This window comes from Otolemur garnettii, unplaced genomic scaffold (genome assembly GCF_000181295.1).
Source record: "Otolemur garnettii isolate 467f Iridium unplaced genomic scaffold, OtoGar3 scaffold00136, whole genome shotgun sequence".
In the NCBI taxonomy this organism is placed as follows: Eukaryota; Metazoa; Chordata; class Mammalia; order Primates; family Galagidae; genus Otolemur; species Otolemur garnettii.
In genome coordinates, this window is record NW_003852531.1 from 3,148,620 (window position 1) to 3,161,666 (window position 13,047).

General features: G+C 37.3%; 1 protein-coding gene and 1 pseudogene across 3 annotated transcripts in view; both read left to right on the forward strand.

Annotated features, from left to right (window-relative positions):
- KIZ (kizuna centrosomal protein) overlaps positions 1-13,047 on the forward strand; it is a 149,485-nt gene that overhangs the window by 38,146 nt on the left and 98,292 nt on the right. For all 3 annotated transcript variants that reach the window (XM_023518384.1, XM_012810551.2, XM_023518385.1), the window contains 2 exons: positions 5,593-6,238; positions 6,593-6,911. In XM_023518384.1, coding sequence (XP_023374152.1) covers positions 5,593-6,238; positions 6,593-6,911 — 965 coding nt within the window. The remainder of the gene's footprint in view (positions 1-5,592; positions 6,239-6,592; positions 6,912-13,047) is intronic.
- On the forward strand, positions 4,897-4,989 carry LOC111727998 (annotated as a pseudogene).

Here is a 13,047-nt window from a genome sequence, read left to right on the forward strand (position 1 = left end):
ATATTTCTAATTTCAGTCATTTGCCATATAATATTTTAATCAACAACAGACCACATATACAACAGGATTCCCATAAGATTATAATGGAGCTGAAAAATTCCTATCTTTTAGTGACATTGTGACATTTACATAGCATAACACATTGCTGTGTTTATGGTAATGCTGTCCTAAGCAAACCTATGGCAGTGACAGTGGTATAAAAGTATAGCGTACAGTCTCTTTGAAAGAAATATGGAAAGTCCTCAAAGATCTCAAATTAGACCTCCCATTTGACCCTCCGTCCCACTACTAGACATTTACCCAGAAGAAAAAATATCATTTTACCTTAAGGACATTTGCACTAGATTGTTTATTACAGCTCAATTTGCAGTTGCCAAGATGTGGGAACAAGCTGAATGCCCATTAACTTAGGAATGGATTAACAAATTATGGTACATACACACCACACTATTCAGTCATAAAAAAAGATGGAGAGTTCACATCTTTTGTAATATCCTGGATGGAGTTAAAATACTTTCTTCTTAGTAAAGTATTACAAGAATGGAAAAGCAAATATCCAGTGTACTCAATACTAATATGAAGCCAGTAGACAGTCCAATGCATGCCCAAATAGGAGAAAAACTCATTTCCGTTCATGTTGAGGGGAGGGAGAATGAGAAATGGGAGAAAGGGGGATTTGGGGTGCTGCCACTTAATGGTCACAGGGTGGAGGTGTTGGTATATTTTTGTGTGGGGAACATAACCACAAGACAAACTGCCTAACTAAATCAAATATTTTGACCTGGTTGCTTATACCCCCACATTACCCTGAAATAAATTTACTCAAAAAATAAAAAAAAAGTATAGCACCTGCAGTTATGTATAGTGTGCGTACATAATATTTGGTAATGACTATAAACTCCTATGCTGCTGGTTTATGGACTGGCTATACCATACTTTCATTGTTATTAAAGTGTACTCCTTCTACTTATATTTTTAAAAAGTTAATTGTAAAACAGCTTCAGGAAGATATTCTGGAGAAAGCATTGTTGCCATAGGAGAGGACAATTCGATACGTGCTAAATGCCTCTAAAGTCCTTCTAGTGGGGCAGGATAAGGAGGCGGAAGACAGTGATACTGATGACCCTGACCCTGGGTAGGCCTAGGCTAATGTGTATGTTTGCATTTTAGTTTTTAACAAATAAGTTTAAACAGTAAAAAAAATAAAATAAAATAAATTTTAAACAGAAAAGAAACTTATAGAATAAGGATATAAAAAAAGGTTTTGTACAGCTGTACAGATATTTGTGTTTTAAGTTAAGTATTGTTACGGAAGAGTCAAAAGGTTAAAAACAATTTATAAGATTATAAGGCAAGAAAATTATAGTGAACTAAGTTTATTATTGAAGGAAGAAAAATTTATGAATAAATTTAGTGTGTAGCCTAAATGTATATAGTGTTTATAAAGTCTACAGTAGTATACACTGCTCTCCTGGGCATTCCCAGTCACTTGCCATTCACCGAACTACCAGGGCAACTTCCAGTCCTGTAAATTCCATTAATGGTAAGTGCCCTATACAAGATATCTTTTTTTTCCTTTTGTGCCATATTTTTACTGTATCTTTTCTATGTTCACATAAGTTTAGATACATAAATACTTACTATTATGTTTCAGTTGCCTACAGTATTCAGTACAGTAACATGCTGTACAGGATTATATTCTAACTCAACAGGCTGTATCAGGGGTGGGGAACCTTTTAATGTTGAAGGCTGTATTAATCATTATCAAATAAGGGCACATTCAAGAAACTTCAGCTAGATATACTTTAAAATATGCATTATTTTGTGAAAATCTAACTACTAAGTAATTTCAAAAAATGAAAAATATTTGTTAAAGTTAACCTTTTAATGACTTTGCTGTGTCTGCTTTTTTTGGAAAGTTTGGATATTTGGTTGTAGCATGGAGGTCCACAGTTTCCATTGATCCCCCTAGATGGATTTCAGTCATTTGTGACTGTAAGGGCATCTTGATTTGTGTTAGGGAGGAGAATCTAGATTTGCACCAGTAAGCGGTTGAAAAGCAAGAAAGCATTTTTCGGGCATGTTGCCAATGGTGTGGATATTCCACTGCATTTTTCCATATTTCAAACTGGATCTTTCTTAGCATCGAACAATGACTTTTTAAAAAGAATGGTTAAAGTTTACCTTTTTTTTTTTTCTTTTTGAGACTTTGGAAAAAAAAAAAAAAAGAAGTCAACTGATGACTTCATACTGAACCTCAGAGTCAAAGTATTCCATAATAGACATACTCTTATTTGACAATGTGAAGGTTACTGTCTTTGAATTATTATTATTTTATTGCTTAATATTTCAATGCAGCAATCATCTGATTTCGGAGTGTATTCATCTTCGTTCGTTCTTTACGAGGTTTTTGTTTCTAGTCCTTATCTTAAACATTGTAATTGTTATTAAGTTTTAAGCCTTTTTAATTTTGTGAAGCAAAAAGTGGAAACCTAATAAACACATGTATATGTAAAAAAAATTAAATTAAAAAATAAAAAAATGGTTAACTTATTTTTTTTCCAAAGTCACAAAAAAAAAAAAAGATAGTTATCTATCTCCATAGATAACTTTAAGATGTTATCTATGGAGAGCTCAATCAATTCTGTCTGTGGTTCTTCAGGTGCCTTGGTGATATAAACTAGGTTAGGCTAAAATGCAAATTTGAGTGTGACGTCATGATTCTTAAAGTTGGAGAATTTTTCATGGTATTATCCAATTAATAGGTCTCTAATAGCTTTCTATTCTTCATATGATTTGCATACATCATCCTGTTTATCAGTGACCTTTGCTAACTGGGAAAAACGTTCATCTGAAATTTCCTTTTAAGGAATTAGTTTGAGAAAAGATAGCTTTTTTCAAAATGATTGGATTTTTTGCCACATATCATATATAGACTTTGTTTTACCTTGCAAAGAAATATTCAGTCACTTTGGATGAATGAACTGATACTATGGAAATAAAGATTTTTAGGACTTACAGGTCCTTTGTTACACAGCATCTTGGCACAGCGTCTTGTACTTGATATATATATGTGCATGTGTATGTGTATATATATATTCCTTTTGAAGTATGGCATGAAGTGGTTCTGTGAAGTTGAGGGCTAGTTCATGCTGATGAACAGTTATGGTTCTCCCCAAGAGGCAGTTGTTTGTGCTTTGAAATGTTATGAGGTCTAAGCATCCTACAACTTCACAATGCATTCTGTCACAATTCCTGCATCACTGAATGGCTTCCTTTTTCCCCAAGAATATAAGCTACTTTATACGTTGCTTCAGCATTATTTCCAGGTCTTATTTGTGCTTGGAAGAATTGTCTTTGCTTTCACTTTTCATCTTTTAATAACTACAATTACAACCTCCAGTGCCTCTCCCTCTAATTTAAAATATTTGTGGTTCTTATGAGTGTTGTAAGAACATCGAATTTCTTTGCTGTTGATATTGTAGTAGCACAAAGCAAGCAGATCATCTCATTTTTAGCAGAAACAAGATACTATTGCAATTCCTAATCCTCATTTAAAATGTTTTCTTCCTTCCTTTCTCTGCACCTTTGACAACACTTATTGCTGCCCTTCGTAGTGAATTATTAAAATTTTGTTTCAGCAGCATCCATTTTAAATAGTTTATAAATTGGACTTTCTCATATCAGAAGCAGGACTCAGTCACCCTGACACAGTTCCAGTTCCACTCCATCTCCCCACCTGCATTTCCTCACTGTGGTTGATCTAGGGCATCTGTCCCACACACCTCCTCCCTGGTTACTTCTCTATTGGACAGCTAGCCACAGCCTGCTTAACTAGCCCTGCCAACCCTCCCTCTCTGCACAGACTGTGCAGATGTGCTGCACTGAGCACCTCCGTCTCAGAGGGCCTCCTAAACTCATGCCTCTGCTCTGAGCCCACCAAGTCAACTTCCTGTGCTGCCCATGGGAGGCCTGTCTGGGTAACACCCTGCCCCGGTAAAGGTGTTGGACCATGGATCTGTCTGTCTGTTTTTTCCTTCTACCATGTAAAGGTACAAGTCCTTTTCTCTCTCCTACCTACACTCTCATCTGGTTCCATGTGTTTGGCCTCTAGGCATGCTGTGTAACAAAGGACCTGTAAGTCCTAAAAATCTTTATTTCCATCTGTTTCTCTCCTAATTATTGGAGGGGTGCTCTTCATCTTAAAGATCGTAAGTTAAAATTCCTATCTTTTTATAGCCATTGCTTATGATCTGAATGTTTCTGACCCCACCATTCATACATTGAAATTCTAACCCTTTCAGAGATGTTATTAAGAGGTGGGGACCTTTGGGAGGTGATTAAATCATGGGGGAGAATCCTCCTGAAAGGGATCAGTGCCCTTATAAAAGAGGCTTGAGGGAGTTTGTTTGCCCCCTTCCACTATGTTAGCATATATCAAAGGGATACTACCTATGAGAAGGTAGGCCCTTACCAGCCCCTAAACCTGCTAGTGCCTTGATCTTGGACTTCCAAGATCTTCCAGCTTCCAGAACTGTGAGAAACAAATTTCTGTTATTTGTAAGCTACCCAATCTATAGTAATTTGTTATAGCAGCTTGAAAGGGCTAAGACAGTGGGTAAAGTGGAATCTTGTGCTTTTGAATTACATTTCCCTAATGAGTAATGTTATTAAGTATCACTTAGTATATTTATTTCATTTGTATATCAAATCCTTTTCCCATTTTAAATTGGGTTATTTGTTTTATTGCTTATGACTTCTATATGTATTCTGGATGTTAAGCCTTTATCAGATACATGATTTGCAATATTTTCTCCCATTCTTTGGGTTATCTTTTCACTTTCCTGATGATGTCATCTGAAATATGCATTTCTTTTTTCAAAAACATGTATTCCTGTGCTAACTTCAACAACACATATACTAAAAAATTGGAATGATACAGAGATTAGCATGGCCCCTGTGCAAGGATGACAAGCTTTACAAATTTTTATGAGCCAAATCAGAGCAGCTCAGCAACCCTTGAATTTGAAAATCTCACCAACTTCAGAAAAGTCATTAAAAGTAAAATATTGGGAGGAATATGTTTTCCTTTTGAAGACTTGTGGCTTCATTTTATACTACTTTGGCATGGTCTGTATTTTCAAATGGCATTTTGTCTGTTTTTGTTTTTCTTGGCAAGTTTTATTGTGAGTTTTTCTAATTATGAAGCAAAATTTCTTTTTTCCACCATGCTTTATGTGATAGTATTTAAAATTGATGTTAGTTATTATGTCAAAAAAATGATCTGTTAAAGAAATAATTGGCCTTCCTAAGCTGATTTTCCCATCTTTTGTAATTGTCTTTATTAAAAAATTGAATATATTCCTTAGTTGCTTCCCTGTATTTGTTTTGTGAACCATCATTGTTATAAAATTAAATAATATAGGCTATACTATTTTTTTGCCCCCTCACTATGTAGGAAGCCATGAATTTTATAAAACACTATAGATGCTGATTTCAGTAGTCATGCTTCCTTTATCTCCTTTTATTTCTGGAAAAAAACTTATTGTTCATATACAATATGTTTAACTCACATCTCTTTTGGTGTTGCAGGTTGCAGTGCAGGCGGGAATTATCTCAGGAACAACCATGTCAAGAGGATTGTATCAACCAGCAACATTCTTTATGGGCCGCCAAATGTCAGCTGTCTCAGACATTGGAGATTCTAGTACAGAGCAGAAATCTTCCCAACCCGCAAAGAACTTTTCAATTCCTGACCCACATTCACACCAACAGACAGCCCCGAGCAGTAATATGACAGACAGCTCTGTAGTACAAACTGGTAGTGACACACAGTGCTTAAATAAGTCTGACAAAATAAATGGAAAGACATCTCTTAAGATTGGTGAGAAAACGCCAGTCACAGCCAGTGTATTGTCTGAGAAGGAACAAACTCATTGCTTGGAGATAGGCAGCAACACATATCGCAGCAAGAGTAATTTATCTGAAGGCAAAAAGTCTACTGAACTCCATTCCCCATTATGGGAAAGATTAAGTCCCGAGAACAGAACCACTGATTTAAAGTGTGACAGTTCCCGCAGATCAGAGGGATCAGAGGCAGAAATACTGACACGGGAACATATTGAAGTCGAAGAAGAAAGCGCCAACCCGCCATTCTCTGCGATATCGGTTTCAGAATACTGTGCATCTGGAAATAAGTGGGCTCAAGAGAACTATTCTGCTGGCGGACATGTCTCAGGTGAGACGAGAGGCTGTTTGTTTGCTGTTTTTTGTTGGTATTTAGTTTTTCTGGATGGTAATGTTCTTACATAAGGACAATATCTTTCTAATTTTATCTCTATAGGAAACAAAATAGTGACTTTACCAACAAATTTTATTCTTCTGAGCTCTGAAATATGTATGTGGAAATATTTTTGCAAGTGAGTTTGCTGATTTTAAAATCCACTGTGATACTTTCATATATTTTTTAAGTTTTTAAATACTGTAATTAAATTTTTTTACATGTTTTTAACTGATGAGTAATTCCACTCTATATTACCTTGCTTCTTCCTGAAATTAGCAGTTGATAATCTATTCATGTCCTCCCTTATAGATCATCTTGATCATGAGGACCCAAAGTCACAAAAGCCCTTCAGAAAAATGCAGGAAGAGGAGGAGGAGGAGGAAAGTTCATGTAGCAGCAATGACCTCACGGTTTCTATAAGTGAAGATGATCTGGTTTTAAACAGTCCAGAACCACAGCCAAATCCAGGTGACAAGATGGAGGGAGAAGATGGAATAGAGGCCTTAAAATTAATCCACACTGAGCAAGAAAGAGATGCCTTATCCACTGAAAAAAATAATTGTATTTTGCAAATGCTAAGCTCCGCTGATTCAAAAAAGGAATCCTCCACTAACTCACCAACAAGAGAGTAAGCCATTCAATTTTTTTTAAACTATTTTTTTAACTATAGACATTTTAAAGAGACCATTTCACTGGAAAGTGTTATTGAACATTCAGCTATGAATGTCTAAGTTCCTTAAGTCTCATAAATAGTCTTTTTAGATAAGACCTAATTTTCTTTCATTCTTTCTGTTTTTCTGCCTTTCTTTAACAAAATAGCTTTAAAAGTCTTAATATTGGCCAGGTACAGTGGTTCATACCTATAATCCTAGCACTTTGGGACGATGAGGTGGGAGGATTGCTTGAGGTCAGACGTTCAAGTCTAGCCAGAGTAAAAGCGAGATTTCATCTCTAAAAAAATAGAAAAATTACCCAGGCATAGTGTCAGGAGCCTGTAGTCCCAGCTACTTGGGAGGCTGAGTCAAGAGGATCACTTGAATATAGGAGTTTGAGGTTGCAGTGAACTATTATGATGCCACTGCACTGTAGCCCAAGTAACAATGATACCTTATCTCAGAAAAGTTTGAATATCATTGAATCATGGTGATTGGTAGTTTATAATTATATCCAGACAATCCCTGGTTAATTTATGAGTCATTCCCCCCAACCCCTACTTTCCAATATTTTAGAAAATAAATCTATTTGAAGATTTGGTACTATAGAAGGTAATAAATCATTTAACTTACTAGGAATTTAGCTTTAAAGACTAAGAAGTTTGTGTCTAAGTAATTTGCTTATTCTTTATATTCCTTGCCATACTGTCATTTTTATCATCTGATTAAATATGAGTTAGTAAGTCCTCCTAATTGTGTAGCTAAGCCACATTTCCTTTTCTGAATGCAAATAGGAGAACATTGGAATCTCTAATGTTAAATAGGAATATCAGTATTATACATTTCATTTTGAGTACTTACCTAACTCATAAAAACTGTGATAAAAAAATAGCACTAATAGCATCAAGTCTCTTTTAGGGATAGAAGAAACCTAAGTAAACAGCCTAAGGTAGCTCTCGCCTTTTACAAATGAGGAAACTAAAGCCAGGGGCAGTTAGTACCATCTGGGCCACTGGGGCAGAGCGCTGTACACACCCTGTCTCCCTGGCATTCCCATCCCCTGCCCCCAAGCTTCCAGTTGCATGTTAATGCTGCCCCCTTAATTCCAATAGTCATGGCATCCAATAGTCCTAGCAGTAGTGAAAGGCCAAGTGGGCATTCCTCTATATCACAGCACATGTTTTCTTTTAGAGCACCTTTGGTACCTTTTAATATATTGCCTTAGATCATTCATTATCTTTATTTATGATGAAAAGTTTAATTTATGGTTTGTGTCCAAACTGATGCTTGGGAAATACTTATTGAGAGCATATCTTAGTACAAGGTACCACTATGGATGGAAGAACCAGCCTGGTTTTTGTCACTGGGAATCAGACTTATTGGAAAGGCAAGCAAATGGATTTTTCTAATAATGATACCTCTCTCATTAAAGAGGTATAGATAGTACATAGTATAACATCAGAAGCCTCATTACCAAACATAGAATGTGTCTATCTCTAGTTTTGTGTTTGTGGACTTTTTTTTTTGTGGTTTTTGGCCGGGGCTGGGTTTGAACCCTCCACCTCTTGCATATGGGGCTGGCGCCCTACTCCTTTGAGCCACAGGTGCCACCCCAGAACCTCATTCCTTTTATGGCTGAATAATATTCTAGTATATAGCTATACCACATTTTGTTTACCTGTTCATCTGTTGTTTATACCTTTAAAGCCATATGTTTTTGATAAACATTATGACCCACTCCCATAGATGCTTCCAGATATTAAAAACCAGACTGTGATTCACATATAATTCTTCTATCATGATCTGTAACAGTGTTTTTCAACCTTTTTTATCTCATGGCACACTTAAACCTGTAGTTAAACTTCTGCAGCACACTTAAATTATGTTGATCAAAAAAAAAAGAGTAAAAAAACACTTATCCATGCTTTGAACTTCTTTTAAAAATAATTTAATTAATGATCTTTTAAAGTTTTTGTGGCACACCAGTAGAAAATCATTGTTCTATAATGAACTCTTTTCATAAGAAAGCATACTAGAATGAAGCTGAGTAAAAGAAATGTGGCTTAAAGGATAAGTTGGAATCTTTGTAGTCTTAAAGAGTAAATAATTTGCTGTAAACATGATACAAAGCTCCATCACTCAAAACACCAGACAGTTGTGGGGTTTTTGTTTTTGTTTTGAGACAGAGTCTCATTTTGTCCCTTTGGTAGAGTGCCATGGTGTCACAACTCACAGCAACCTCAAACTCTTAGGTTCAAACAATTCTCTTGCCTTAGCCTCCCAAGTAGCTGAGACTACAGGTGCCTGCCACAACGCCCCCAGTTATTTTTAGAGATGGGTTCTTGCTCTTGCTTAGGCTGGTCTTGAACCTGTGAGCTCAGGCAATCCACCTGCTTTCACCTCCCGGACTGCTAGGATTACAGGCGTGAGCCACCACGCCTATGTGACAGAATAACTGGGGCACATGTTTCTCATCATCTGGGAGGCTCATCTAGCCTCAGTCACCTGGTAGTGGTAGTAGTGTTCCCAAGACAGCAAAAAGGCAAACTCCAACCCACAAGTGCTTTTTAGGAATCTTCTTGCATCATGTTCGCTAATGTCCCATTGGCCCAAAGTCAAGATGTAAAGAAATCCAGCCAAACTTTTGAGATGAGCAATGGAGTTGCATTACAAAAGGGATGGGAAGCTTATGGTCATTTTTTGAAATCCACAATTGTACCTTAGGACAAATTTAAACAAAGATGAGCTCAGGAAGGATTTTAGACAGATGTCAATGTGACATCTTGAAGGCTATATAGGTTTTGAATAAAAAGGAGAAGGGAAAGGACAAATTTGGCCTAAAAGTGTACCAGAAGGAATGCAGACACAGAGAACATGAGGGTGTGGAAGGGACAGAGGAACCCCTGTAACTAGGGGCTTATTAAGGAGGACCTATTGGAGTCAAGGTTTATGCAAGTCTGAGAAAGACCTGGAATGTCAGGTCAATGAATTTGAAGTTCATCCTCTATACTTGGTAGAACTATGGAAAGTTATTTTAGGGGAAGGGCAGTGATCAGTGTGATAAAATCAAGGAGGATTAATTTGACAGCATTAGTTTTAACAGGATTAATTATCCTTGTGGTAGGAAGAATTCTGAGATGGCCCCAAGATTCCTCCCACCAATTGTACATGCCCTATGCAATCTCCCTGAGTGTGGGCAGGACTGGGAGTTTGATGGATTTCACTCCAGTGATGAGGCTGGATTACATGACAAAGCTGAAAGATTTCACAGATGTAATGAATATTCTAAGATCATTTGAATTTTAGCCAAAAGAAAAAGATTATCAAGGATGGGCCTGACTTAATCAGATGGATTGGGCTCTTGGTAAAGTCAGAAAAATTCAAAACACCTGAGATACCCTCTTGTTCACCTTGACAAAGCAAACTGTCATCTTGTAGGAAAGACCACAGGACAAGAAATGGCATGTACACTCTAGGAGCTAAGTGCCTCAGTCCTACAGCCATAAGGGAATTAATTCTGCCTATAACCAATGAGCCTGGAAGAGGTCCTCGAGCCTTGCATGAGACTGTAGCCTGCTCCTAATTCCAGCCTGGTGAAACCTTGAGCAGAGGACCCAACTAACCTGTATCCAGACTCCTGTCCCATAGAAGCTATGAGATAATAAATGTGTGTTAGGCTGGACATAGTGGCTCATGCTTATAATCCTAGCACTTTGAATGGCCAAAGCAAAATGATCACTTGAGGCCAGGAGTTCTTGACCAGCCTAGGAAACAGAGAAGAGACCCTGCCCTACAAAAAATAAAAATAATTAGCTAGGCATGGTGGCCTGTAGTGCCAGCTGCTCAGGAGGCTGGGGCAGGAGGATTGCTTGAGCATAGGAGTTTAAGGCTACAGTGAGCTATGATCATGCCACTGTAGTCCAGCCTGGGTGACAGAGTGAGACCCCACCTCAGAAAAAAAGTGTGTTAATTGCTAAATTTGTGATCATTTGTAATATAGCAATAGAAAATTAATAAAATCCAACCAAAAAATTAGAAGCAAGGATTGCATAGACAGAAGTGTCTACTCGTAATGACCACGAACGGGCTGAAGTGTGTTCAGGGTGCAATGTGGGAGCACATGGTGACAGGGTAGCCAAGAGATACTAGCAGCCACAGTAACCATTGCTTTCCCTCAGTTGTGCCCTCATCAGCTCAGCAAGTGTGTTCACACATGGCCACATGCAGATAAGCAGTGCTGGAACATGATAGACTGATGGGGACCGAGCAAAGTAGATGTGCGCATGTGCATTAACCAACAAGCAGTTTCTCATCCTAACACATCTCTGATTTATCTCTGGTGAACAAAGTAATGTATCAGAGCTTTTTGTTTTGTTTATAAATACATACTGACATATATCTACCTGTACAATATCATATAGAATAGTTTCACTGCCTGAAAAACTGTGAGCCATCTACTTATCCCTCCTATTCTGGCCCATCCATCCATCTAAGTCCCTCATAAACACTAATCTATTATTATTGCTATAGCTTTGCCTTTTCCAGAATGTCACACAGATGGACTCATGTAGTACATTGCCTTTTCACTGACTTTTTCACTAAGCAATATTCATTTTAGGTTCCTCCACATTTTTGTCTGTGTGTAGGGGATGGGGGAGGGGAAGCTTGTTAGCACATTCCTTTTTAGCACTGACTAATTTTCCAGTACCTGGACATGCCACAGTTTATTTATCCATTTCCTTACTGAGGAATGTCCAGATGGGTTCCAAGTTCTGGCAATTATGAATAAAACTGCCACAAACGTCTATGTGCAAGTTTTTGTGTGGGCATAAGTTTTCAACTCATTTGGGTAAATACCAAGGGATGCAGTTGCTAAGTCATATAGGAAGACCATGTTTAGCTTTGTAAAAAACTGCCAAGCTGTCTTATCACTTTGTATTATCACCAGCAAAGGGTGAGAATTCTTATTCCTCCACATCCTTGTCAGTATATTGGTACTGACAGGTTTTGTTTTTTTTTAATTTTAGCATTTCTAATAGGTATGTAATAGTGTCTTATTTTAATTGGCAATTCCTTAATGATAGAAGATGTTGACCATTTTTTCATATACTTATTTGCCATCTGTGTATCTTTTTTGAGGAGGAGTATGTTCAGATCTTTTACCATGTTTAATTTAGCCAATTTTATTATTGTTGAGGTTTAATGACTCTTCCTCTATTTTAGATACCAATCCTTTATCCAGGGGGATGTGTTTGCACATGTTTTCTCCCGGTCTGTGGCTTATCTTGTCCTTCTCAAAGCAGTGTCTTTTGCAGAGCAGAAGTTTTTGATTTTAATAAAGTCAGACTGGGTAATATTTTATTCATTGATTATACTTTTGGTGTTGTAGCTAAAACTTATCACTAAACCCCAAATCACCTATATTTATTCCTGTTATCTTCCAGAGATTTTTTTTTTTTTTTGCAGTTTTTGGCCGGGGCCGGGTCTGAACCTGCCACCTCTGGTATATGGGGCCAGCACCTTACTCCTTTGAGCCACAGGCGCCACCTCAGAGATTTTATATATAGTTTTGCATTTTCCAGTTTCATCTATGATTCATTTTGAAGGAATGTCTAGTGTCTGATCACTTTTTTTTTCATATAGATTTCCATTTTTTCCAGTACCATTTTGTGGAAAGGTCATCCTTTCTCCATTATCTCTGCTCTTTTGTAAAAGATCAGCTGATCACATTTGTGTGAGTCTGTTTCCAGGCTTACCGTTCTGTTGCATTGATCTATTTGCCTTTTCTTTTACCAATACTATAACCTCTTGATTACTGCAGCTTTACAGCAAGTCTGTAAAGTCATGTGGTGTCAGTCATCTGATTTTGTTTTAATTCAGTACTATGTTGGCTTCTCTGGGTCTTTTGCCTTTTTATATAATCTGTAGAATCAGTTTTGTTTGTTTGTTTGTTTTTTATTTTATTGTTTGGGATTCATTGAGGGTACAAAGAATTAGGTTATACTGATTGCATTTGGACAGCACCTGTGGCTCAAAGGAGTAGGGCTCTGGCCCCATATACCGGAGGTGGTGGGTTCAAAGCCAGCCCGGGCCAAAAACTGCAAAAAAAAA